At 41.4% G+C, this 24,192-nt stretch overlaps 4 protein-coding genes across 6 annotated transcripts in view; 2 read left to right on the top strand and 2 right to left on the bottom strand.

The window, feature by feature from the left end:
• Positions 1 to 108: 108 nt before the first annotated feature.
• On the bottom strand, positions 109 to 2,166 carry cox4i1 (cytochrome c oxidase subunit 4I1). Its single transcript, XM_079554963.1, has 5 exons — positions 2,096 to 2,166; positions 1,439 to 1,515; positions 804 to 968; positions 464 to 595; positions 109 to 390 (listed from the first exon to the last, which is right to left on the bottom strand). The coding sequence occupies exons 2-5, from the start codon at positions 1,512 to 1,514 to the stop codon at positions 254 to 256; spliced, it is 510 nt and encodes a 169-aa protein (XP_079411089.1). The 5' UTR covers position 1,515; positions 2,096 to 2,166; the 3' UTR covers positions 109 to 253.
• Positions 2,167 to 2,179: 13 nt separating this feature from the next.
• emc8 (ER membrane protein complex subunit 8) lies at positions 2,180 to 6,617 on the top strand. The gene is made up of 5 exons (XM_079554960.1): positions 2,180 to 2,711; positions 2,895 to 2,971; positions 5,356 to 5,425; positions 5,522 to 5,616; positions 6,064 to 6,617. Exons 1-5 carry the CDS (start codon positions 2,499 to 2,501, stop codon positions 6,221 to 6,223), a joined length of 615 nt encoding a protein of 204 aa, XP_079411086.1. The 5' UTR covers positions 2,180 to 2,498; the 3' UTR covers positions 6,224 to 6,617.
• Positions 6,618 to 7,432: 815 nt separating this feature from the next.
• Positions 7,433 to 9,058, top strand: gins2 (GINS complex subunit 2). Its single transcript, XM_079555196.1, has 5 exons — positions 7,433 to 7,584; positions 7,740 to 7,854; positions 7,928 to 8,027; positions 8,594 to 8,720; positions 8,883 to 9,058. Exons 1-5 carry the CDS (start codon positions 7,495 to 7,497, stop codon positions 9,009 to 9,011), a joined length of 561 nt encoding a protein of 186 aa, XP_079411322.1. The 5' UTR covers positions 7,433 to 7,494; the 3' UTR covers positions 9,012 to 9,058.
• Positions 9,059 to 9,098: 40 nt separating this feature from the next.
• The window catches only part of gse1b (Gse1 coiled-coil protein b), a 111,090-nt gene continuing 95,996 nt past the window's right edge, over positions 9,099 to 24,192 (bottom strand). For all 3 annotated transcript variants that reach the window (XM_079554949.1, XM_079554950.1, XM_079554951.1), the window contains 15 exons: positions 23,505 to 23,702; positions 17,837 to 18,045; positions 15,915 to 16,081; positions 15,537 to 15,737; positions 14,969 to 15,136; positions 14,516 to 14,880; positions 14,127 to 14,424; positions 13,299 to 13,912; positions 13,105 to 13,217; positions 12,761 to 13,025; positions 12,516 to 12,629; positions 12,058 to 12,423; positions 11,601 to 11,924; positions 11,406 to 11,509; positions 9,099 to 11,305 (listed from right to left, as the gene is read on the bottom strand). In XM_079554949.1, the coding sequence (XP_079411075.1) occupies positions 11,165 to 11,305; positions 11,406 to 11,509; positions 11,601 to 11,924; positions 12,058 to 12,423; positions 12,516 to 12,629; positions 12,761 to 13,025; positions 13,105 to 13,217; positions 13,299 to 13,912; positions 14,127 to 14,424; positions 14,516 to 14,880; positions 14,969 to 15,136; positions 15,537 to 15,737; positions 15,915 to 16,081; positions 17,837 to 18,045; positions 23,505 to 23,702 (3,647 nt within the window). In that variant the 3' untranslated portion in view covers positions 9,099 to 11,164. The remainder of the gene's footprint in view (positions 11,306 to 11,405; positions 11,510 to 11,600; positions 11,925 to 12,057; positions 12,424 to 12,515; positions 12,630 to 12,760; positions 13,026 to 13,104; positions 13,218 to 13,298; positions 13,913 to 14,126; positions 14,425 to 14,515; positions 14,881 to 14,968; positions 15,137 to 15,536; positions 15,738 to 15,914; positions 16,082 to 17,836; positions 18,046 to 23,504; positions 23,703 to 24,192) is intronic.

The following is a 24,192-nucleotide window of genomic DNA, read 5'->3' as shown; positions in this document are numbered from 1 at the left end:
CCCCAATGTATTCACCTTCAGTGCCTCACTTTGTGTCAGCAACAATAAAGGATTGTAGTTGTGTAGAATTTAAGATAAAACAAACAGTCATTTGTATAATGTTTTATTTTTTCCTTTATCATACAATGACCATAAGAGGAAGTTGTCTTCCAAAACGCACAACTGAGGTAATGTGTACAATTGATAAATACAGAAGTAATGGTGATCCCGGTTTTCTTGCATTGGTTGTAGGTCAAAGCGTACTCTTGGTTTTTTACTTTTTCCACTGCTTATTTTCATAGTCCCACTTGTCTGAAAAGCCCTCCACAGGGTTGACTCTCATATCCAGCATCCGCTGCAACTCCTTTGCTTTCCACTCCTTATCAAATGTAGGAGGGACTGACCCATACACTATGGAGAAATAAAACACAAACAAATGAACAATGGATTTTTTTTTAAACTTCTGTAAGGGTTTTTTCCTTACCATATTTTCTCTGCCAGAGTACAACCAGGCCAGTGAAACCAATGAAAAACAGCATTGCTCCGAACACAGATTTCCACTCGCCTGAGGCTTTGTTCATCTCAGCAAAACTCTGGTGGAAGGTGATCCGGTACACTACACAGAATAAAAGATAAGCACACATTGGCTTGTTGTATTTCTGCATTTTTATACAACTTTATTATATACAAGCAGCTATTTGTTGATTGAGCTGCACGGACAATTTCTGTTCAGATCTCAGTTGAGAGAACACTTACTGTAGAACTGTATGCAACCGTTATGTGGGTTATCTTGAAAAAATTAATAAAATAAATCCCAATCTTACATGCAATTTTCTCTTCATTGGACAGAGAAACCCAGGAGCCCTTCTCTTTTTCTTTCAGAGACACCTGCTCCGGACTCAGTTTCTGCACATAGTTGATATCTGGGAGTGGATTCTCACGTTTGTCAAGGTACACAGGGAGAGTATAGTCCTCTATTTTAGCAACACCTGCATTCAAACAAACAAAATGACAAACAAACAAACATAAGATTCATGATCATTACAGCTCAACAAAATGCTTGCATACATGCTTTAACTTATGCTTATATTTAAAAACAATCCAGACATCCATTTCATTCCAATACATGGGACTAAACCAATTAGTGGAAAATAAAGTAGGATAGGTACCAGAACCAATAGGAAGGACCTGATTCCTTCAAGGACTATCTAAGTTTATGTCCATGTTGTGTGTATTCCATTGTGAGATGCCCCTTGTGCCATCAGACATGTATTCACTGTCGGGAAGGGCTGTCCTTAACATAATTGTTGATCTTATATAATCTTTTAGCCTGTATGACATGAGAATGCAGTCTATCTACCCATCTACCTGTGCAAGTAGTGTAAAATGAGTAAAACCTGATTACAATCATAAACATTGAAAATAAAAAATCAACTGTAAATGATTTATTTAATCTTACCATGCCCTCCACGTAAACAGACAGATGTGGAAATGGCACGTTTGCCAACAATACTCAAGGCTCTGGAGACCAACATTCTGGAAAATAAAAGTAACACATAAAGGAAAAAAGTTTAGTTATTTCAGAATAATACACTCAACTACCACATCACCACATCGATAAGGCAATACACATCATGCTCAATTTGTATATCGACTTCTTCAGCATCTACAAAAGCTTTAATAGTGAAATAACAGTTAGTTTTATAGATATAGTTTATCATTACACCCCTACAGGAAGCTTAGCTAAAGCTTGTTAGGAGCCAACGCAAGGTCATGTGGGCGGCAATGACATTTCCTTCGTTAACAAAGGCATAGAAAGACTACCAACGGTGTAACCGATGGACAATGTGCAGACTAAGCACACATAAATACCTACGGTACATATTATCGGTTATTTAAAATATAGGTGTATGAAAATGTAAACAATCATTTGCTAATACTAGCGTACACGTTAGCATCTCGAAAGAACTACGGACGCTGACACAGTCGTCTGCTTAATGTATTTAGAAATAATGTTAATCTATAAAATTCAAACCCAGCAACCAGATAACTGCATCAGAAATATCATTAATGGCACAATTTAGACAAGGTAGTGGTTCATAAAAACGCGACCTACTTTATCCTCTTTACGTATCGCTCCCGAGTCAGAAAGGAACTCGGTGTGGAGACGGAAATACGTCAGCAATGGTCACTGTTTTACGGTACTTTACATTGGTTTACGGCACACCGGTGAAACAAGTGGAAGGTGGATTTGCGATTAGCTCATAAATGCCCCATTCTTATCATAGTCAGTGGTTTAATTTGTGAACTGGCCTTTCTTGTGCTCGTACCTGTGTACACGCGTCCATTGTGTTCAACTACTTGGCTTGGCACTGGTGAAAGAGTTGAAATCTACTTTGTTGGACTTCACACAGATAGCTAATGCTAACGGACAGAGAGAGGTATTGCTCAACACTGCGTAAGCGGTCGTGTTATCCAGTTGTTGTATAGCATATTATTTCGGGCATTCTCATCAAAACATGCCTATTCAGTTGACTAGCCAGGCTTACTGTAAAATGCTGTTACATGCTGCTAAATATCCCCACTGCGCTGTCAACGGGTTACTAATCGCTGAAAAGCCGAAAGATAAAAAGAAGGAAAGTCAGAATCACACAGTTCTATGTGTGGATTGTGTTCCGCTTTTCCACGGCACTCTTGCTTTGGCACCAATGCTTGAAGTAGCTTTAACACTGGTAAGTGATTATATCTCGAATGTGCAGACTAAAGTGTACAGCCCATCCTAATTCCTAATCTTAGATATGCTTACTTGGAAATGCCAATGATACTTGATTCCACAACTAAATAAAAATTATGATGATGAGCAGTGAAATATAGTTTCTGTTACAGCCTCAGCCTGTTAACTCTTCTTTTTACAGATTGACACGTGGTGTAAAGAAAATAACTATGTTATCTCTGGATATTATCAAGCAAATGAACGCACAAAGGATTCAAGGTAAAAAATCTATGTCTTGCAAAATGTAGAAAATTCCCCATGGCCATGGGTACACTGTAATAATATCTCAGTACCCCTGGGGGTACTTGAGCACTTAGCAGGGGGTACTTGGGATGACCTCAGATTGGTATAATATGGTATAACTGGGTAGAATTTCAATATTACTGTCAAATACATTTTTATGTTTTTAAAGTGTATTTTGCTACATTTTGACCCCAACACTGTATTAAGCTGTGATAAATCCAATTTTAGTTGATCATTTTGTGAAAATAATGGCAGCATCCTCGAGGTAATGGGTACAGTGAGTCACATAAGTATCCCCACCCCCTTTTAACTTTTCAACATTTTGCGACGCTATGGAACACAAACATAAATATATTTACAGTAATTGAAATTTTATGTAAAAGACACACACTAGGTGACACTCAATCGTGAAGTGAAATGAAATTTATACGTGATTGAGACATTTTTTGTATAAATTAAAAATGAAAAGTGGGGTTTGCAAGAGTATCTACCCCCCTTAGTTAATACTTTGTGGAACCGCCTTTTGCGGCAGGTACAGCTGCAGGTCTGTTGGGGTATGTCTCTAACAGTCCTGCACAGACTGGAATTTTTGCCCATTCTTCTTTGCAAAACAACTCAAGCTCAGTTAGATTAGATGGAGAGTACTGGAGTTTTCAGATCTTACCACAGATTCATGATTGGATTTCGGTCTGCACATTCTAACACATGGATATTTTTTGTTTTCAACCATTCCATTGTGGCTCTGGCTTTATGTTCAGGGTTGTTGTCTTGCTGGAAAGTGAACCTCCGCCCCAATTTCAAGTCTTTTGCAGACTCCAACAGGTTTTCGTCCAAGTTTGCCCTGTATTTGGCCACATCCAACTTCCTATCAACGCGAACCATCTTCCCTGTCCCTGCTGAAGAAAAGCACCCCCAGAGCATGACACTCCCACCACCATATTTGGCAGTGCGGATGGTGTTGTTGTGATGTGCAGTGTTACTTGTACGCCAAACATAGCGTTTTGCATTTAGGCCAAAAAGTTCCATTTTGGTCGTATAACCATAAGATGGGACTTCAAAACCATAAGAAGTCCCACATGTGGAAGAAGGTGCTTCTTGTGACTTCTGGCAAACAGCAAACAGCAAACGGGACCCCTGGCTTCTTCTAGCAACTCTTCCATAAAGGCCAGATTTGTGCAGTGTACGACAATTTGTTGTTCTGTGGACAGTTTCCCCCACCTGAGCTGTAGCTCTCTGCAGTTCATCCAGGGTCATCATAGGCTTCTTGGTAACAGCTGTGGTCAGTGCTGTCCTTGTTCGGTCAGTAAGTTTAGGAGGACAGCCGGGTCTTGGTCGGTTTGCAGTGATGCCATACTCTTTCCATTTCTGGATGGTGTATTTATCTGAGAGATGTTCAAAACTTTGGAAATCTTTTTAGAACCTAACCCATCTTTATACTTTATCCCGGACCTGTCTGGTGTGTTCTTGGACTTCATGATGCTGTCTGCTCCCCAATAGTCTCTTAACAGACCTCTGAGACCATCACAGATCAGCTCTATTTGAGCTGGCATTAGATTACACACAGGTAGACTCTTTTTGGTCATTAGTCAACATGTGATCATTCAGAAATCATCAGGCAGCTTCTCAAGGCAATTGGTTGCACTAAAAGGAAAGGGGGTAAATACTTTGTATGTGGCCATACTGCCTTTGCTGTGCCCAATCCCGTCAGACCTTGGAAGCTAAGCAGGGAACGGCCTGGCAGGACTTGGATGGGAGACTGTTTGGTAACACCAGGAAGCCTAGCAAATGTAGTGTATTGAGTGAGTGGTTGGTGGTGGTTGGAGGGGCCGATGGCGCAGACTGCTTGCCTCGCTTCCATCAGGCTACCCCAGGGCAGCTGTGGCTACAATAGTAGCTTACCACAACCGAGTATGGAGTGAACGAAAAGTGCAATGTAAAGCGTCTTTGAGTGTCCAGAAAAACGCTATATAAAACCAATGCATTATTATACTTTTGCAAACCCCATTTTCTAAAAAAAGTTCAAAATCATGTATACATTTCCTTTCACTTGACGATTGTGTGTCACTTAGAGTGTGTTGTCAAAATGTCAATTTTATATTTTATAGATATAGATCCATAGCATGGCAAAATGTCAAAGTTAAAGAGGGGGCGGATACTTATGCAACCCACTGTACTTGTAAATGAACTATTCAAGTGACCACTGTTCTAGACAACGAAATCCAATATAAATGTAAATATCGAATTGCCAATTCATGGGATATTTAATTTTTGTCACATTTTGAAGAAGGCAGGCATCTGGTGTATCTTTGTTGTCTTAACTATGTCTCTGATGATGTATTCATTTTGTTTTGACCTTTCAGACTTAATCAAGTTGCTGAAAAAGTGGCTGCTAGAATTTCTGACAACTTCAGTGAAGCTGCAATTGTCATGGTAGGAGAAATTTCATTAGTCAAATCAGTCTTCATGATATTACTTTTACCATCATGATACTTGTCAGCTTCATCTGGATCTTGTTTTCCATTTCAGGTGGATAACAGTAGACTGACAATCAGTTGTTTTGAACCCATTGTTTTTATCTACGATCATCATGAGAACAAATGGAAAAGCAGAGACGTTACTGTGTAAGTGGCGGCACGGTGGCGCAGGTGGCGCAGCGGTTAGCGCTCACGCCTCACAGCTAGAAGGTCCCGGGTTCGATTCCCACCTGGACGGGGCCTTTCTGTGTGGAGTTTGCATGTTCTCCCCGTGTGTGCGTAGGTTTCCTCCGGGTACTCCTGTTTCCCCTACCACTAAAAACATGTACAATAGATTCCCCTCTGGGGCCAGGACTCCCCTGAAAAAGAGATTCTTAATCTCAGTGGGACTATCCTGGTTAAATAAAGGTCAATAAAATAAAATAAAATAAGTTTCCTGGTATTAACTGAAAATTGTACTTTGCCGTGTTGTTCTATTTACATTATTCTTTGAGACTCATTTGATTAAGATATCATAATTATCTGTTGCAATGTGTACACACAATTATCTGTTATCTGTCAGATGTCTTCCTGACAAATCATTTCCCCTTTCAGTGACGCGTTCGAAGACTGGCATGAAGCACAGAAGATAACATCAGCTCTTCTCGAGAGCCGGTGCTACGAAAATCTTATTGACTTTGACAATCACTTGGATGATCTGCGAAATGACTGGACCAATCCTGTGATTAACAAGTCTGTCTTAGATCTTTGCTAACTTGTGCTTAGCTATGACATTTCTATTGGAGGAAGATTTATTGGCGCCATTTTAGCATGCACGATTGTCATGAACAAAGTGCTAAATGCTAGAGTCTTTGTTTTATCAAGGGATTTTCTAGTTGAATACTTGAGAAACATTGAGCCAAATTTGAAAGGGCAAATTAAATACTGTACGGCTGGCACCTTTTTAAGTTGACTTGGACAAAACTATTGATGTTTCCAATGCGACTTTTGTGAATTGTAGTTACAGTATGTGCCTGAAATTTGGTAATAACATTGATTTACCATTTTTAATATATTCAACAAGATCTTAAACTATGTTGAAGGGTGAGCTTTGTTCTCATATGTTTGTCAGTTGAATAGAATAGGTCTTGGCACTGAATTTACAAATATAGAGGTTTTGCAACTCTTATTGCTGTTCTTAAGTTTTGAGAAGTAGCAGAAATGTCATCTTAAATTAAATGGTGTTTCTATAAACGTGACCATTTACATACCTTTTTTATTGAAATGTTATATCTTTTTGTCAAAAGGATGAACTGGTAAAAACTTTTTAGACTTGTTTTGAATTGAAAGTAATCAGAGAATTTGATAAGAGGAGTACACATGGAGCTTGCTTAAATGCAATTCTAGGACAAAATGAACGTGAACTATTTTACGGGTATTGAGAGAGACGTATGTTTAAAACGTATATAAAAGTAGCGTTACTTTATAAAAGGCAAATCCAGCATCAACTATTTTTGGTGGCTTTGTAGCTTATGTAAAAACACATCAGCGCTATACATTCATTCTATTTAGTACGCATATTTTAAGGTCTGTGTGTATAATACGTCATGTACATATACACAACAGTATAGACTTATATTAGGCCTAGTCCGTACCCTACTGTTGTGCCTCTTGCCCATAGCCTCCTGCCAATTGCTTGGTAAATATCGCCACCTCATGGATTTTGTCTGCAAATGCCTGTTCCTCGCCTCTAGAAACAAAGCAGCTCAAAGATACATTTATAGAATTATTCAGCGAATATTAACTTTCAGGGCATATCTTAAAAAAGGCTTTACAGCGGCTAATACGACTAAGATATTTAGCGTGGGCCCCATAGTCATAATAAATGTGGGCACGCGACTATTCCATGTGTTTGTAGAACAACAAGGAAATCTGCACATCTCGCGAGAACTTGCGATTGACTGTCTTCTGTTCAGTATTTCGCGGGAAAATGATGTTTTGACGCCTGCACGACCAGGATTACATTTAATATAGTTTTTGTTTATAATGGACGCGTCTGAAGTAGAGTTTATTGCGGAGAAGGAGACGGTTGAAATAATACCAAATTTCAGTCTAGACAAAATCTACTTAATCGGGGTAAGTCAACTTGGAAAACTGATGTCTTGTCGTCTAAACTATGAAAGGTTTAGTTCAAATGTAGTTGGGCAAAGTTAGTATAGCTTGTAAATGTCGTAGGTGTTGTTTATGTGTTTATTCATGTCATGCAGGAGTGTATTGATCTTGTGTTTCAGGGTGACCTCGGCCCATTTAATCCCGGACTGTCCGTGAATGTTCCTGTGTGGTTAGCCCTTAATCTAAAACAGCGTCAAAAATGCAGAATTGTTCCCCCCGAGTGGATGAGTGTTGGTAAGTTGAAAGCTGCACCACATTTGTGTTATAATACAGGCAGCTATAGCTCTAATATGCTCTTACTGTGCAGAGAAACTGGAGGAAATGCGTGAGCTTGAGCGAAAAGAAGAGACATTCACACCTGTTCCTAGTCCATACTACATGGAGCTGACCAAACTGCTCCTTAATCAGTAAGATATGTAACCAGTGAGGTGAATGTGAGGAAAGTGGCACACATAAGGAGAATTTACTTACCGTATACCATTTTTTCCCTTTAAAATCAAACATTGAAAGTGTTATTGGTGAAGTGGAATGGAACTCTATTATGATGTTCGTCCACAAAGGTTAGCTGTTCAATCCTTGTGTCCTGTACATATTAATGCATATGACTGATGATTTGTGAGTGACCATAATCATTTGAAGGATATATCCCAACCCAATACAACCTTACTTTATTGCTTATTTGAAATTAAGTATTATATTTATACAAATCTTCTATTAATTGAACATTTAATAAAACTTGCTAAAACCATATCTAATTCCAAAATGATTTCACAGGCAAATTGAAAACAAACATTGGTCACATTTCAGTCTTGATTTTAATGTGTGTGCTTTTTAAGACAACAGAAAAACAAATGTATCTGTCCCATTGTCCTACTTCACTCATATTCACCCTAACGTAGTCACTGCAGACTCTGTAATTATGTGTAGCAGCTGTTGCTTTTGATAACTTTTATTTTTGCTGACATGTTTTAAGTGCGTCAGACAACATTCCTAAGGCAGATGAAATCCGCACTTTGGTTAAGGATATCTGGGACACGCGTATTGCCAAACTACGCCTTTCTGCAGACAGCTTCATCAATCAACAAGAGGCTCATGCTAAGGTGCGAGAAAACATTCAAGCGCCTGTTTTGGACACAACCTTGAAGATATTTTGGGGATAATGATTGACTATTACACTGTTGGCCTAAATATGTATTTTTTTGTATAACCTGTATTTAAAGTTGATATAATTGTATTAACCTGCTTCTGTTTTTCTTTTTCAGCTTGACAACCTGACATTAATGGAAATCAATACGATCCGGTCTTTCCTTCTTGATTCTCTGAACTGCATGTATAAGCTTCGCTCCAATCTTCAGCCTGGTTCCACTAAAGGACAGTTCGATGATTACTGATCATCGCGTGGTTATTTATAAAATTGAAACTGTTAGTTTAAATGTACGTACTGCTATGTATAAAAGCCTTGTGGTAAATAAAACAAGTAGACATTTTTGAAATTTATTTTTGTCTGAAATCACAGCCATATATTCATAAATAACTAATTACTACATTCAACAAAGAATATATTACATTACAATGAATTTAAACAAGTACATTTCAAAACAGGAGTTCACAGCATCTAGACATCCTTCGCTGAGTCATGGGACTATTGCATGGATGTGCATGGACTGAAGATAAGTTAGGCTCCTAAAGGGACATTTTCCCCATCTTGGCAGCTTGCATGCATGTTATCACATAAACCAATAGGTTATATTTGCAATGCTCTATTCTTGTGATTTAAGGTGTTGAAAGTCAGATTTTGGACTTGGATATGATTAGAATACCATGAAACAGTGGATGTAAAATATTTGTGAATGTCTGGACCTGCACACATTAGGGGGATATGAAAGAACAATTAACAGTTGAGTGTTAGTACAACATATCCCTGATGATCCCTGCAGTGATAAAAGCAAACACCTTCACAAGCTCCTAAATTCTGGAGGCACTTGAAACTATAGTATTGTTTGTGTTGGATATTTGAACTACAGTCTGTGTCAGTTCCTCTTATATAAACTACTGCATACCCTACATTGACAAACAGTGCGGCTTGGACATTTGCGATTCTAGCATGTAATATCCTTCTTATGTTTATAGCAACTCATTAACAATTGCTTAACATTAATTTATATCATGTGTGTTCTCCCTTTTCGGTTTAAAACTTGACATAATCTGTAAGAAAAGGGTGTAAAGATGATGGGGAGGAAACCATTGACTTGGGCAATATATATTTAATATGTGCTAAAGATCAACCAAATGCTTTTGTTTGTTGGCAACTCTGGGTAATTGGTTCAAAACATGAAATGATAATATGGATTTGTTCAGTTGTGTAAAATGGCAATTGTGGGTTACTTTTTGGCTACCTAACCACAAATTAAAATAAATTTGGCACATGGCTGGTGATAAGAACATAGTCTAGTAAGGCATAAAAATTATTTGCTATAATATCAGTCCAGCTCTTTAAAAAAAGAGTAAGAAAGAATAAATAATAATCAGGGTTTATCAGCTGGATGGTCTTCATGTGGGTTTTAAAACTATCATGTAAACAAAAAGAAGCTAAATGTGATATCCATTTGACAGACATGCTGCTGCAAATAAAGGCAAAGGACAGGAGCCATAACTTGGAGCCTCTGAGTAAATTCAGAGCCAGATGAAGTGACGGTGGCTAGATTATTTGTGAAGCAAGTAAAAGGAGCAGCAGATCCTGTTTTCTCTCACTCTATTTAAAATCTAAAATGAGCTGTTCTGTCCAGCAGCAGTATAAACACTAAAAGCAAGGCTTTTTAACCCAAAAGCATAAACATATAAAAATGGCAGGCTTTTTCTTTTAAAACAAAGTTTAAAGTAATAAAAACATACAAAATTCTTTCTTCATATTATATACATGTCAAGGCTGAAATGCCTTTTAAAATTCTTATTTTCAAATTTTATCTTGTCAAATAAAACATTTCATTAAGTCTTTCAAAAATGTGCATTTTTTATTCTTCCCTAGTTTCAACAGTTCTTGAAACACAGTACCACCAGGTAGTTCTTCAGCTTTTCATTTTAAGTGCATTTCCAGTTCAAAAGCTCCAATGGCCACTATGTTGAAGCAATTTCCAATGGGCCAGAAGCATTTGTTTAAAGAGTGTCCAAGTCTCTTGACCACACTGATTGTGGAGTAGCTACTCCCTCATTGGCAGGATTGTCTGTGAAGCATGGCAAAAAGGGGCAGACCAAATAAAGAGTGGTGGGTCCCTAATCGACACTGGACTTGAAGAATGCGTTGTTCTTTGGGTATCCCTATCCCATACATTTATGATTGGCTACATTGGCACACATTTGTGATTTTGTGGCTCAGGTTCAACCCGGTCACAATTCAGAGACTGCCCTTCAGTGTATGGCCTCACTAAATTGAATCGTTCATCTGATCAAAACAGCAACAATCTCTTCCAAGAAGCCACATTGACCAAATTGATAAAAATAAACTCTGAGTTTTTCGCTACTGCTAGGGCCTGGGCACTTGTGGGGGTCACCTGGGAGGATAACCCTTGTAATGGCTGCCTCTGGGCCATTGTGTCTGTGGTAGTGTCAAACACTTCCTGAAATGTTCCAATTCTGCTTGCAGCTTCTCCCTTTCTGCTGCTAGCCTCTGTCTCTGAGACATGAGCTCCTATGAGAACAGTGACACATAGCATCATTATTAACAATAACAAGAGAAAATAAGAATGTACAAGACAAAGCCTTTGCTTAGCAATAGGATTATTTCTTACCCCCATACTGCGGGACAACTGTTCAGCAGTTAGACTCAGGTTATAGTTCTGAGCTTCTAATCTCCGACACTGGTTTTCCAATACATGGCGCTCCACAGTTTGCTCTAGAAAAGAGAACAAAAGTCTGATATTCCACCATAATATAAAATTGATATAACATCGCAAAGTGTGTTGAACTTAAACACATCTAAATACCTTCAACATATTCCTGATATGCTTCAAATATATATTCAATCCCCTGCCACTTGGACGCAGATGTCTCCTCTTCCTCCTCTTCCTCCTCCTCAGAGTCTTCTGGATCAGATATGTTCTCCCTTCTCCCTGAGGTATCCCGATGTAAAGATCCAGCAAAATGCTGCCCATTTGGCTGCGATTGTGTGAGTGCGCGGGACGTGGAGTTTGTGTGTGACTGTGAATGAGGCAGTGGTGGCCTTCCTGGAGTGCCCTGCAGCTCAGGTATATTGTAATGGACAGATGTCTCCAGGAGGTGGGACGACTCTGTTGATCCTGAGCCAGCACCTAGAAATAAAATAAAATGTGTCCAGTCAGAACTGAAGATTTTCTTGCATTTATGGTGTAATTCCATCATTGTTGTCAGTGCTATTGAGAGATAAACCAAACCACAATATTCTCCATGAAGTTGGTTGTATACCTTTATGCTTCTGTAGAGCTTTCTGTGTAGACTGAAGCACAGATTCATGAAACTGCTGAGCAAACTCTTCAGGTGTGAAACTGTCCCATGGCTTGGTGTGACCATTGATGCTGTGAATGCCCTCTTTAGCCTGGAGGGATAGAGGAGGCCGCAAGCTGTTCAGCAGGCTAGAGTTCTTCTTCGGGATGGGTGCCTCACCAGACCCCCGGGACTTGTCAGGGTAGACAGCTGGGGAAGGGGGTTCCTTTGGTCTTAATGTGTCCCCATGAGATTTGGAGGAGCCACTGGGAGATGCTGGGCAAGGTATGGTAGGACTATGGGGTCTGACGCTGACAAGGTGTTCTGACTCAACAGGAAGCTGGGAATCTGTAATTATGTTCACAGTTATTATTAATACACCCAATAAAGGGAACTGAGAGCTAAACTGCAGAATGTTTATTGTAAATTGCCATTCTCACCAGAGATCTGTGCTGAAGGGCTTTTACAAAGTGGATGAGAAGAATGTCTGATGTTGTCCAAGGTTATGTTCTTTTCTTTAATAGCTTGAAGCAGCTCTGTCACCCTTTCATTATCTAGAAGAAAAAAAGAAAGAAGTATTAGTATCTATATCATCATCAATAACATGATATTTTTAAACTAATGATGAATTAGGGATCAACTCATTTGTCAAGAATGCAAGAACATAAACAAGTGCCCTCTTTACCTTTCCGTTGTTGTACAGTGACATGTGACAATCTGAACATGTTCAGAAATCGCTTCTTATCCTCGAGCTCTGGTGCCCGGTCCATCTCCTCTGGGGTGAAACGTGTGCAGAGCTGAGGTGGAGGGGGGGTACGTTTCAGTTGGGATGCAGAAGGTGAAGGACTGCGCTCTCTCAGCATTCGCCTTCGTTTCCTTCTCTTCTGCTGCACAGCCTCGTCCCGGCGGCCCACTGTAGTCAGCCCAACTACTCCTAAGAAGTCCATTTTCTGTTCGAAGATAAAACAAAATGTGGTGAGTCTTAGACTATACAGAAAAAAAGTACTGCATTTAGGGGGGATATTTTACCTCGTTGGATTCATCCAGTTTGAGTGGCGGCTGCTCTGCTACTCTGCGGAGATGGGCTCTCACTTCCTCCTCATCACTTTCATCATATGAATCATCCAGCTCATAGTAGTAACCTAAAGCACATACACGTTACTCTACTGACAATCTACTCTGAATAGACTAAAAATACTGTAATGAAAAGTGCACATATGAACCTTTCTCCTTGGCCTCTCTCCTCCTCTTCTCCTCCAGGTCTAGTTTGCTGACAGGTCTTCGATGCTGTTGAAGGAACTCGTCGTATATGAGTGTCATATCTGGACCCGTCCCGACTGAAGCTACATGTCCCACAGCTGAGCCGGAGATTATGCCTATGGCTTGGCCCAGTCTACTGTGCCCCTGAATGTTTTTGTTTTTAATGGCTCCCTCCAATTCATACTGGCTTGCCAGGGGCAATGACGCCCTCTGCTGGTTAAAAAAGGATTGGGTAGATTTTTCTAAGTCAGCGAGGAATGTGCTAGGCTCAGAGCCAGGAGGACACCTCATTGGGGGATACTTGTCCATTATACCCCCCTCTCTCCTCCGACTTGTGTCTTCATACTTTGAGGGCCCTGGGGGCAGCCGTTCATAGTGTCCTATCACTGAGGGATCATGGTTGCGTCTGGACTCTGATGAGGTTTCTATCAGTGATGCAGGGTTCCACAGTGTGGTGGGAGGGGGAGGGTGGTGTTCACGCTGGAACAGAGGGGGTTTGGGAGAAATGAGAGGTGGAGGAGCACCTAAATGAGCATGGAGATCCCGGCTTCCTGGTTCATGGTGATTTGGTATAGATCTGTAGAAACATATTCATAACATATTAATAATGTATGCATCTGTTGAAAAAAACAAAACAAAACAGTAGGATAATGTTCAAGTAATAATGTTATCTATTTGATATTTGATTTGTGGATCCAGAGGGCCATGATGCACCGAACTACAGAATAATCTACAGATATACCACCTAATGAGTATGTCTAAACCAAAAATAGGAAAGGTGAACCCCTTACCTGTGTGAATCTGCCCTGTGGTCTGTGTCCGTGCGGCTCAGATCCAGGTGCTGCTCCAGAACCTGCTGGCGGAATTCAGACACCTGGTACTGACGATCCTCCTTTTCTTGACGTAGCTTGCGTTGTCGTGCCAACCACCTCTCTTCCTCATTAGTCCTTGGAGTAATCATGGTGGACAAAACCCCAACCGTACTAGGCCCCATGTAGAGATGTGGAACAGTATGATGAGGTGAAACTATTGAGTGGATTCCCGGGGGAACTGGTTTGGGTGCTGGAAGGGCGGGCTCTTTGGTTTTATCTGGCAAGGGTACATGTCCAAATGTAGTTATTACATTATGGCATTTTACAAGCACAGTATATTAGTGTGGCATAGCGAGTCATATACTTACCAGCCCGATTTGGAGTAAGTCGTTCAGGCTTAGTTCTATCTTCTTGACCCCTTAGGCTATGGAAATCAGTCACATAGTGACTCTCCATGACCTTAGATGCTTGCAGTTCCTTTTCCCTCAGTGCTCTCTCTTTCTGCCTCTCCAGCTCCTTCTCTCGCTCCCTCTCTTTCTCCCGTTCCCGCTCTCTTTCCCGCTCCCTCTCCATCTCCTTCTCCCTCTCTCTCTCCCTCTCTCTCTCTCGTTCTCTCTCCCGTTCCCTCTCTCTTTCCCTCTCTTTTTCCCTCTCTGCTTCCCGTTCCTTTTCTTTTTCACGCTCTCGTTCACGTTCCCTCTCCCTTTGCCGCAGCTCATCCTCCAGCTGAAGTCTGCAAAATGGGTGAACATGAAAGAGAATTCAGTCAATAAATGAATACAAAATTAAATGTAAAAGGTTTGACAGAGCTGTGGTATTACCTCTCAGACTGCAGTGCTGATAGTGAAGGGTGAGTGAAGTCTCCAGGGTAGCGGACACCAGGTAGATGCATGTGTACAGCTGAAGGGTGAATGGGTGGTAAAGCTCCCCCTCCTGGCAGTTGATAGAAAGGTGACCTCAAAGCAGAGAGGCAGAAGGGGTCATCCATCCTAAAAAAAAGAATCCATATGTGTCAGTTTATAGTTCAATAACATGTGCTCAAAAATCAGCTGTGCATTACACTATAGGGTTTTTTCATTGAAACCATTTGAGAGTATAGTTATGGGTTATGGGGTGTGATCTTGTTGTATTTACTGCTTTAATGTATTTAAATACATTAAAGCAATTTTTTGGAGTGTAATGCATTTTATTCATTAATAAAATACACAACAGCCAATTAACTTGTAAAACAAACAGCAAATCCAAGGTCAGGTGGTGGCTTTTTGCTGAGTGTAGTGTAAGCACTACCAAAGCCTTCTTCAGTCAAATGCACTGGTGTGCACAATGTGCTCTCAGAGGAATGAATGCCAAGTCAACAAAACAATTTAATGATTATGATATCAGGCATACCTATATGGTGTAAAGGACGGGTGTGGCAGGTAGCTTGGGTGATAATAGGCAGCTGCTGCAGCAGCAGTGGCTGGGTCTAAACCCAAGGGCAATGAGGGCATACGGAGGGCATCTTCAGCTGTTCCATAGGGTCGGAAACCCCGGAGATACTCTTCAGGCACAGGGCCAGGGGGCACTGCATTAGATAACTGTCGAGGCAAGCTGCAAAGAGGAACAGAAAGATCAGCAAGGAGGTGAGCAAACATTCATACAATGCTGATATCCACAAATAATGTCATTTCATGATTTGCAGGATTTTTTATTTGGCTGTATATCCTTGACGATGCCCTCTAATAAGGTTTTTTAACAAACTAAACAATCTGATAGTGTGTAACTCACTTAAGGGGCTGAAAGCGTGAATCCTGCATGACAGCGCCAGGAGGCAGTCCAAAGGCGTACGGGTTTCCTATGAGATGTGCTGGTACCGAGTGTCCAGTCTTTTCTTGGGGTAGAGCGCCCTCTGGAGCCAGGCGTTCTCTGCTCGGCCCACGGGGCCCCGAATCAGCCTAAGCACAGACACATAGTGAGCTTTTGTCATTGTTCCTGTTGTTTCTGTTTACAATTAAAGACATGCAGTAGTTTCAAATGTGTTTCTCGCTTCTCGCTACAGTTGAAGTTTCTCTGGGGATTTTACAACACGGACTCTGGTATCAACAATAAGAACGATACTTAATGATACAATTATACACATTTTTTAAATAAACAAATTTAGTTGATTTGGAGGGATGCCATTGGATTAGTAGGATACTCTAACTGTAACCACTGCACAAATAAACCCAAAACACAAAAGAAATCCTTCTGCTGACCCTCACTTACCCCAAACACAACAAACACACAGAGTTAGCAGCAGCACACGCCCTGTTTGAGAGCTTCAAAGACAACCTGCTGTGGGAGTAGGAGCACATAACAGGCACTTTTGCCTCTCTTTGCTACCTACAAATGCACTTAGAAGATAAACTTACAACCATTGTACTGCACAACACAAGGAAGGGAACGAAGAATAGTGTATAAAAATAGTCTTTCTGACATGAATGCTATAATGTGTTGACACTAGGGATTTAACAGAATTACAGCATCTTCTGTACTGTGTCAACAGAGTACAATACAAAAAAAAAAACAGGACATCGATCCCTCAAACTATGCTTATTGCTTAATTTTTTAATCATCACTATTGGGCACCAACCAATACACACTCTCGAAATGGCAAAGCCCTGTAACCTCCCAGTACTTGTGGGAGACCCTGTACATTGTAGAGTGCTCGTTTAAACTTCTCAGATGGAGACATGATTCCAAATAGCCAATTAAAAAGCAATTACAGGCAGTGGGAGCAGACTCCAACAGTCATTAAAGCAAAACACCAAAGCACCAGTCTCCCCCCCTTCACTGGCCTGCCAGTCAACACCCTATGAAAAAAACAACAACTTGGAAACTTCATGACATTACACCCTAAAATCTAAAATGATTTCTCTTCCACACTTTAAGTGAATAGTTGTTTCATACTAGCTCAGTTACAGTCAGAGAAAGGGGAGGCCAGAGAAAGGTGGGCAGCTGCTGCAGTGCTTTCACACTTCACAGGAAGGCTGACCTCGTCATCCACCTTTTGCTATCTTCCTTCTCTCAGTCTTCAGGGAACCATCAAAGTGTCGCTGAGAGTTTCTGCGTGTTGCCAGTGCAGCTCATGGCCATGCGCTTGGCCTCAACCATTAGCCCCGAGCTGAGATAAGAAGGCTTAAAGCAAGGCCACAATCCATAATCCAGTCCTTATCAAAGCAAGCAGCTCCCTCGCTCCTTTTCTGACCCTGCTATATGACACAGTGGGTGTTGGGGTGATGATGTACTTGACTGCTCTGAGGGAGAGTTGGTTGGGTTGGTTGGACGCCAAAGGCAACAACTTGAGAAGGACAGGGTCCAGGGGTAGGGGTAGGTGAACAGTAAAATAGGGGCTAAACAATTCCAGATGATGCGTGCCATTGAGACCATTACATTATCAATATTTAACAAATAGGAGAGAAAAGTGTACCCAGGCATGCTTAGACCCGCCAGCAATGCATGTCACTTACACATATGTCAAAAACATAATGCAACGCTATGGGCTCAGGCCAGCAATAGATTCCTATAATCCCTCAAGAGCTTCACAAAAAGAGCATTCATGTAAGTCTATCAGCTTAGCTAGACTTCCAGTTTCATGCAGGCATTTCATTGTAATGTAAGAAAATAAGAAAGAGACAACTGCAATGTAAATGCAAAGGTAGAGAGTGTACCTGGCGACTTTCACTCCTCCAGAGGCCGTTGCTTGTTTTAGTTGGAGCAATGGTCACTACAGGTGGAGTGTTTGGCACACTGTGACCAACCGAGGGAACCAGCACCGGGCCTGGACCAAGGGGACCCCTCTTCGGCGTACTGACGGGAGAACTGTGGTTAGTGGCTGGGGATGACACTGGAGAGGATTCACTGCTGATGGAAGAAGCCCCTAAAACAAAAGACAAAAGATATGGATTATTACCAAAATCAACAAGACTTGTAGTTTTTAACTCAGGACAGAGGGTATAGTAGCACGTAATAAGAACATAGACACAGCGATGGAAATGGATAGCACCAGTGCTTAATTTGATCCCCCGTTTGGGGGAACGCATTTCCCCAATAAAAAAAAATTCAGGGTAAAGGTTTCGGGAAATATTTAGGAGGATCCGGCAAAAAATATATCTGATATAATGGTGATATAAATGTTTTGGCCTGTTCCCCCATTCCATCACATCAGACCAAAAGTGTTCCTGACAATACTGATTTACAAATTAAGCACTGGATAGCACTATATACTAAGTATGCACCCTGAGATCATCCAGTGGCTGTCTCCTCCAGGAAGCGAAGCTCCGAACCATGGGTGACAGAGCCTGTTGTTCAGTTGCACCCCGGCTCTGGAATAGCCTCCCCGTGGAGCTAAGAGGAGTGCAGAGTCTGGACTCATTTAAAGCTGAACTTAAGACATTTTCATTTAGGAAAGCTTTTAAGTGTCAATCTGGTGTTGTTTTATAGTGTTTTAAATGTAGCACTTTGACATTCATTTGAATGAAAAGTGCATTATAAATTAAATCTATTATTATTATTATTAGGGTACTATTAAGAAATGACAGCTCTGATATAAGTTGTATACCAAAAGAAACACTGCTCAACCACAGTGAACGTTCAGTGAGCCTTCGGCACTGAACATGCAGACATTGGTAAAATCCGCCACATGGCATTTTCCTGGCACTGTGATGGTGCCGCATTATCTTAGCACATCAGGGACATCCTACAGCACAAGAGTCCCAATCTGGTCATAGATGGTCATTTACTTATCTAAAGCTGATGATAGATGATACACTCCCATTAATATCTATCACACAAGTTTGTTTCCCAGTTCCTACATCCAGACATACCCACTTTCATTTTTAATGTTTTTTAAGTTTTGTTTTTTTCACTTTTTGCTAAATTTTTTTTGAAGCCCTCAACATGCTGCTCCATTTTCACATAAACCAAGACCAAACTATTCAGTGGTATTAAACCCACAATAAGGTGTAAAATATATGAACACATGATAAAGGTATTCTCTGACCCCTTCTTGTGTTCTCTATTATGGTCTCCATGGAAACGTAACCTACCAAATAGACAACTTTCTGGTAGATATGGTCAGGATATTGACACTTTGCTCTGAGTAATCTCACTAAATGATGACAAAATAACATCAATACAAGGTTGGTCTGCAGAATAAAAAATCTGAAAATACATGTGTCCATCGGCAGAAGCTGGGGGCTTACGCAGAACATGACATACAGTGTGAGGAAAGATGTGACATGTGACATTAAATTATAGTAGACGCTAGGAAGGAAGAAGCAGAGGAAGGGCAAAGGAGCTATGAGGTGAAGCTGGAGGTGGGAAGCTGAAATGATAAGGGCTACAGATGCGTGAGTGGGTGGTAAGGCCAGGGTGGGGTTTGAGCTATATCTTGTCCGCACAATGGCAATTAGTGGCCTAATCCTCTCCCCCTCACCTCAGAGCGCCATTACTCTACCCTGCAAGACTAGGCCAATCAATAGCAGCCCACTCAGCCAGGGGAATGGAGCACCACTTAATACAGCTCCAGTGTCACAGCCTATTCACTCCACACGCATGCACACACACACACACACACATCCGTGTGCACACACACACACGGCCAGGGGCACAAATAAGGCTGCGGAGACAAGAGAGAGAGGAGGGGGTGATCACAGTGATGCTCCACTGCTAAGCAACGGACCTCTTCTGCCTTGCTCTAGTGTCCCCCTCCTCTCTCTCTCTTGCTCTCCTTCTTTTCCATGTATCAGCAGAGGTCTGGAGGAAAAGGCAAGGCAGACTAAATAATTAAGAGAGCAGGTAAGGAGAAGATGCAAATAAAAGAGACATAGACATTTTCTTTTCGCTGATAGCTTCTATGAGTCTTCGGACATGATTCTGACTGCTTATTTACACACACATAAAACTACACAGTGTAAACCAATGTAAAAATACACACACACAAAAATCACAATATTATACATCAAGTATGTTCACTTTTGTAAACAAATGCGGTAAACTATTATTTACTTGTATTATTCTGCTTCAGGCCATAGAATATGAGGAAACTCTTACACATCAAAGCTAGTGTTATTTCTGTATCATGTTATTCTTGTTAGTGTGGATTAAATAATTGAAATTGCACAGCCCCGCTTGTCCCTTGTCTATTCACAGGGTCCCGGAAGAACCACAGCTTTCCTCTTGGCCTCCTTGTTTAAAATAGGCCCATGATCTCTCAAACTGTACTTCATTAGCACTGATGTCATTTGGTTGATGTGTTGAGGTGTGTGGAGTGAGAGGATGGAGAGAAAGGGATAAAAGAGGTGGAGTGCTGTGTCAGTCCCAAGCTGCTGGTGATTAATGTGAAGCTCCTTCCTCTATCGTCTCTTCTATTACCAGCCCTGCTCCCCCAGCCTGCCTCCACACTTCACCGCTCAAGCTAAACCACACATGTGCACTACACAAACACACACAAAAGATACAAACAACAGCTTTCCAAGGAAATTAACTGAGCTCTCTCAAATGCCACCTTGTAACCCAGCATGAATAACAGCACTGACCCAAACTTTCTTGCTGTAAAAATACAGCGGGGAGGATGATAACACAGATTTAGAATTATGCCAAATGGCCAATAATAAACCTTTACCACTTTACCAGCACAACCTCCAGAGCAGCACTATGATGCCAGCTCCAGTCGTGCCAGGCAGAAGGGGCACTAGTCCTCTCTGCCAACATATCCAACCCCTTCACACACCACCCTTGCTCCTCCATCCTTCTCCTCTTCTTCCAGCATGCATTACAACAACATCAGCACTTAATTAAACAGTCCATTTCACACCTGGTGTGCATAGCAGTGCCCAGCCAACCCTGCATCCATATGCCACCCCAGCAGCATGCACTTGCACAAGCCTCAACACGTGCACACAAACACACACAAACACACACACACACACACACACACACACACACACACACACACACACACACACACACACACCTGCTACTACAGTCTTGGCCACGCACTGACAACACCACACAAAGCCTGTAATCTGCATCGAGCGTGGGGGTGGGGAGAGGAGCACTTTGTTGCTTTGCCAGAGTGGGAGAGGAAGACAATACAAGATGGCGGATGAAAATAAGAGGAGCTCTCTACTTGACCTGACAGTACACACTCAATGTCACACTGAAAGCTGCATGGATGAGTGAGTGACCCGTGTAATAAAAGGTGGGTTGTGGTATGGAGGCTTGTGGAGTGTTCCAGGACAGTCACTGCCCGGAGGCTTTGCCTTGAAGATGCACACACTGTGCAATGTGGCTTCAGGCAGCCTCCAGATGGAGGGGTCAGACACACAGTGCCCTGCTGTCCCAGCATGCAATGGGATCCCAGAAACAAGGGGAGCCTCCGGCCACACACATACACACAGGCCTCATTCACAACAGAGCTATGAAATGTGCCAAACACCTTGGACGCTTGCAAATCTAATTACTGTAGATTTCTCTTGTTTCCAGTCTGCTTCTGCCATCAGTTATGCACTTCTGTTTCCTCAATCCAGTATATCTCAGAGTATGTGAAGAGACTTCAGTGAGGATCTAGAGACTTATTGTTAGCTGTGCCAGTGGTGATCCATGCACATTCATGCAATTGCACATGTGAAAAGAGTGTGGCCCTGCACTGCTTTGATACTCATTAGGTATCAGCTTGTGTCTTTAACATACACAGGACTATTCCTTATACCAGGCACAGTCAAGTGACAATGTGTGTGGAGGCCTGTGTGGGTGTGTAAACAGCAGTCATGTTCAGGGTCTTAAATCAGCCGGTGCCAGTGATACTGGTGCTCAACCCAGCTAATTCCTCTGTCTTATGACACTGTCATGGTACTTACAAACAGCAATACTTTAGAAGGCAGAAACCAAGCAGCTATCTGAGTCACAGTCACTAATGAAAGGACAGCAGGCTGCAGCACGCAGAGGGTGCGCAAAGCTCACCAAGTTGCAAAGACAACTGTTTGCGTATGTGGGTGTGTTAGGATGAGTGTGAGGGCTGTTGCCTATAAATACAGGCTGAGCAGACAAGGTGGTTGGAGATACGTGCCTCTCTGACCACCCAGACCCCGGGAATCTCTAAGCCAGAATCAACTAAACTACTGTGTTCACCAGTGAGCAACCAGACAGTCTAAAATGAGACTAGCAGCCTGTTACCAGCCTCTTTGGTAAACACAGTAGAGTTGTGTAGTACATGATATAGTGTGTCAAATGACAAAGGCACAGACAGGAACACTCCGTCATGCAGAGAACTGATGTAAAATAACAACATGACTGAGGCTGCAAGAGCTCAATCATTCAGTGTGGAAGCCTATTTTCTCAACAATCTGGACAAGAAAAACAAAATGCAGCATACAATATTTTGAACAATATAATGTTTGAATCGCTGAAAAACAAGAGACACAAAAATGTAATAAATAAATAAATACTTTGATCATGAAAAAATAAAAATAAAATCATTGTCCTTGAGATTAACAAATTAGAGGAAAATTATGTTCCAGGTGTATGGATAGTAAATAACTCAATTGGGGCTTTCAAACATCATAACTCTTTACTCAAAGTGATTTTTTAATGAGTTGGAGGCATGACCTATCTTACTCCATTAGGCTTACTGCACAAAACATTAAACAAAATAGCCTAAACTATTTGGTGAGGCAACATCAGTGACACAAAGTCGACTGGCAAATTCTGAGAGTCCCCTTTGCTGTCAGAGAGCGAAGTCTACTGAGAGCTTAGACTGGAGGAACCCTCTGAAGAGCAGCAGGTCTGTTGCATTTTTGACCTATTTCTATAGTCCCTGGTTGGAAAAGACACTCATAGACACAGTACCCTCATAAGCGGTTAAATAGCTGCGACATCGTCTCTCAACACATAATCTGCCTTCAGAAGACACACACAAAAAAAAGAGCAGAAGTGCGTATGATAGGTTTCACATTTTTCACCAGAACATCACACATTGATATTCAACATATTGCTGTTTCCCTGGTTTGACATCTTTTATGATGTTTATCTATTACTTCACTAAAGAATAACCAGTAAATTAGCCTTTATAGTGACCAATGACAGCACACTCACCGTATATAGAGTAAAATGGCTGGTTTTCTGTATTGACACTGACTTGTTGAACTAAGTGCCCCTGGTCGTGTGTGTGTATGTGTGTGTGTGTGTGTGTGTGTGTGTGTGTGTGTGTGTGTGTGTGTGTGTGTGTGTGTGTGTGTGCGTGTGTGTGTGTGTGTGTGTAGGTGAAGTGGATTGTGACTACCGCCAAAGCATGCTACAAATAAAATACATTAAATGAGAGATGTGTTTTCTTTCTACCTCGAGGTTCCTCTGCCTGTTTGGCCAGTTTACGGAGGGCTGCAGCAAAACCCGAGTGCGTTGACTGTGCGGCTGGACTTCCATTGGCTACGATGGAGCCATTGAGCGGCGACGGGGTGAGGGGACTGACCGTCGCCGTGGTTCTGGTCGCCGTGGAGAGCATTCCTAATGATGGTGACTTTGGCTCATGGCTCATGCCTGGAAAGAAAGAATAATAGTATTTCAATGACTTGTGAGTCTTTTGCAACTCATCGTGTAATAACTAGGCCCGACACATTTACTAGAGGAGATAAGTTAAAACGTATTGACCCAAATAATTACACAAGTTCAAGGAATAAAGTATGAAGTGAAAATGGTACTTGAGAACTGAGTAACTGTCTGAGCATAAATGTTTTATTGTTGATATAACAGGACAGACAAAACATCGAATAATACAAAAATCCTAATATTTGTGAAGAATACATAACGCAAATAACTCTGTAAACATGAAGCGTTTGTCACTTCCAGATTCACTCACAGTGAAGTAAATCAAGAGGTTACTCAAATATTTGTGCTTGGGCCGGCAGTTGTGACTGAGTACTAGTACTACCTGGCCCTAATCTTGAATAATCTTGAAACGGACAAAACAAAAGCTTGCATGCCATTTCTGAAAGACAAGCAGAGTGTGCCACTGAATGTTTGTGACAGC

This window comes from Gobius niger (genome assembly GCF_951799975.1).
Source record: "Gobius niger genome assembly, chromosome: 4".
Lineage (NCBI taxonomy): Eukaryota > Metazoa > Chordata > Actinopteri > Gobiiformes > Gobiidae > Gobius > Gobius niger.
This window is presented reverse-complemented; position numbering and strand designations above follow the sequence as displayed.

What these genes read in the sequence shown, in the direction of transcription:
- emc8 (XM_079554960.1), top strand. Translation starts at nt 2,499, where the DNA reads ATGCCTATTCAGTTGACTAGCCAGGCTTACTGTAAAATGCTGTTACAT. An exon ending in TTGAAGTAGCTTTAACACTG is followed by an intron (nt 2,712 to 2,894) that starts GTAAGTGATTAT and finishes TTCTTTTTACAG; the next exon opens with ATTGACACGTGGTGTAAAGA. An exon ending in GAACGCACAAAGGATTCAAG is followed by an intron (nt 2,972 to 5,355) that starts GTAAAAAATCTA and finishes TTGACCTTTCAG; the next exon opens with ACTTAATCAAGTTGCTGAAA.
- cox4i1 (XM_079554963.1), bottom strand. Translation starts at nt 1,514, where the DNA reads ATGTTGGTCTCCAGAGCCTTGAGTATTGTTGGCAAACGTGCCATTTCC. An exon ending in CTGTTTACGTGGAGGGCATG is followed by an intron (nt 969 to 1,438) that starts GTAAGATTAAAT and finishes GTTTGAATGCAG; the next exon opens with GTGTTGCTAAAATAGAGGAC. An exon ending in CAATGAAGAGAAAATTGCAT is followed by an intron (nt 596 to 803) that starts GTAAGATTGGGA and finishes TATTCTGTGTAG; the next exon opens with TGTACCGGATCACCTTCCAC.
- gins2 (XM_079555196.1), top strand. Translation starts at nt 7,495, where the DNA reads ATGGACGCGTCTGAAGTAGAGTTTATTGCGGAGAAGGAGACGGTTGAA. An exon ending in CCCCGAGTGGATGAGTGTTG is followed by an intron (nt 7,855 to 7,927) that starts GTAAGTTGAAAG and finishes CTTACTGTGCAG; the next exon opens with AGAAACTGGAGGAAATGCGT. An exon ending in AACAAGAGGCTCATGCTAAG is followed by an intron (nt 8,721 to 8,882) that starts GTGCGAGAAAAC and finishes TTTCTTTTTCAG; the next exon opens with CTTGACAACCTGACATTAAT.